The sequence below is a fragment of the Cyprinodon variegatus genome, unplaced genomic scaffold (assembly GCF_000732505.1).
Source record: "Cyprinodon variegatus isolate N-32 unplaced genomic scaffold, C_variegatus-1.0 Scaffold140, whole genome shotgun sequence".
NCBI classification, from domain to species: Eukaryota; Metazoa; Chordata; class Actinopteri; order Cyprinodontiformes; family Cyprinodontidae; genus Cyprinodon; species Cyprinodon variegatus.
In genome coordinates this window covers 1,199,171-1,200,995 of record NW_015150593.1, presented here as the reverse complement: position 1 = coordinate 1,200,995, position 1,825 = coordinate 1,199,171, and the positions used below count along the sequence as shown (strand labels likewise).

Genomic DNA, 1,825 nt, shown 5'->3' with positions numbered 1-1,825 from the left:
GTTCGTTTGGTGAACGGCTCCAAATTTTCTTCAACGGAGAGTCTCCAGACTGATTAGCGAGTGAAATCTTGAAAGCTTGCGAGATCAGGATGGTCTCATGAGGCTACTTTGGGTTGGCCTTGGTGGATCATTTCCCACAGAGGCAGCTGCATTTTATGTCTGCTGGTTGGTCTGTGGCAGCTATCAGCTAAAAGAGAAGGTTGGCCTCGCTCTCTTTAGGATGGCAAGATGGGAAACGGCATATTTTCCGAGCGATCTGTAAATCCTATTATTGTTCCACAATGGCGAAATTCACGTTCTGCATTTAACCGATCCCCCTGGGGAGCAGTGGGCTGCCATTGTGTGGCAACCGGGGAAGCTGTTAGGGTTTAAGGGTCTTGCTCAGGGACCCAGAGTGCAGGCTGTGGGGATTGACCTGGGTGCTTGCATCCTTTTCAGAGCTCAAGAGCACCGCTCTAACCACTAGGCCAACATTCCCCTCAGATGGATTATGTTATTTTGGCATCATCATCAATTCACTTCATCACCAGCTACAAAAATGTCCCTTTTTTCTTAAAGATCATAAAATCAAATAGTGAACCTGTTGTATTGACTATAAATCATATAAAGAATTTGGAGTTTTATAAACACTTATTTACATGTAGGATGAGGAAAAAAGTCTTTTTCAATCTTATTTCAAATAAAAACTAAAAACACATTCAGAGTTTAACCCTTTAATGCCCGATCCAGGAAAAAAACAAAATAGAAAGTTACTTTTTTTTGGTTTGAAGTCCTTATTTGCCCTTTTAACAAAATATGTAAAAAGAAAAAACATAAATACGTTTTTGATATTAATAATTTATTACTATGCGATAAGTCAAAATAATTTTTTGTGTAGTCTTCTGCCCTCTGTTATCAGGTATATTTGATTGTGTACAATAGGATTTCAAGCAAAGTTTTTACCATTAAATTATGCAAAAGATGTCAGACGCAAAACATTTCAGAAACCGTATGTATCAAATATGATACATTTGGCATTACAGGGTTATGGATCATTAAAATGAGCCATTTCATAATTTAACTATGTAATTAAAGCTTTAATTTGTAAAAAAACAAACAAATCTATATTCATGTTTTTATTGAATGTAGAGAAAACTAAGTGGTTCTGCTGTAAATCCATTATTCTGAAGGTGAGGGACGCTGTTTATGTCACACCTTTGGTTTTTATGTTGTTATTAAACAACTGAAAACTCTTTTTTTGTGCGTCTCTCAGCTTAGCGACGTGCTGCTCTACACCACGCCTGTTCAGTCAGGCCAGTTCAAGCTGAAAAACATGCTGTCTCTGTCCGGGATGAAGGTGAGAGTCTTTTTATGTTCATAATATCACAAGTTTGTCTTTTTTGGTGCCGTCATTCACAATGATAATGATCACAGGTTAGCAAACCCAGTCAAGAGGCCTATCAGAATGAGCTGAACATAGAAAGTGTGGAGCGCTCCTTTATTCTGTCTGCCAGGTAAGTTAGGAACACGCTTTCTTCTAATCACACTAATAACATCTCTGTCAGCATCACGTTTAGTTTCTTTTCTCTCTCTAAAGTTCGGCTGCAGAGCGGGATGAATGGCTTACAACAATTTCCTCGGCTATCAGCGAATATACGAAAAGGAAAATAAGTTTTATGTCCACCAACACTCCAGCTCAGGGAAGAACATCTACCGGGGTACATTTTTCTGTTTTATGAACTTTTATTGTCTTTCAGCAGTGAGTTGTATTTATTTTCATACAATATTTTAATTTATTTCTATCCAGGGACATTTGGCGGATCAAGTTGATGGAGAGCCGTTGGGA

At 38.2% G+C, this 1,825-nt stretch overlaps 1 protein-coding gene across 1 annotated transcript in view; it reads left to right on the top strand.

The window, feature by feature from the left end:
- LOC107086006 (FYVE, RhoGEF and PH domain-containing protein 6-like) overlaps positions 1-1,825 on the top strand; it is a 29,504-nt gene that overhangs the window by 23,878 nt on the left and 3,801 nt on the right. The window contains exons 13-15 of the mRNA XM_015376721.1: positions 1,253-1,336; positions 1,414-1,493; positions 1,577-1,697. Coding sequence (XP_015232207.1) covers positions 1,253-1,336; positions 1,414-1,493; positions 1,577-1,697 — 285 coding nt within the window. The remainder of the gene's footprint in view (positions 1-1,252; positions 1,337-1,413; positions 1,494-1,576; positions 1,698-1,825) is intronic.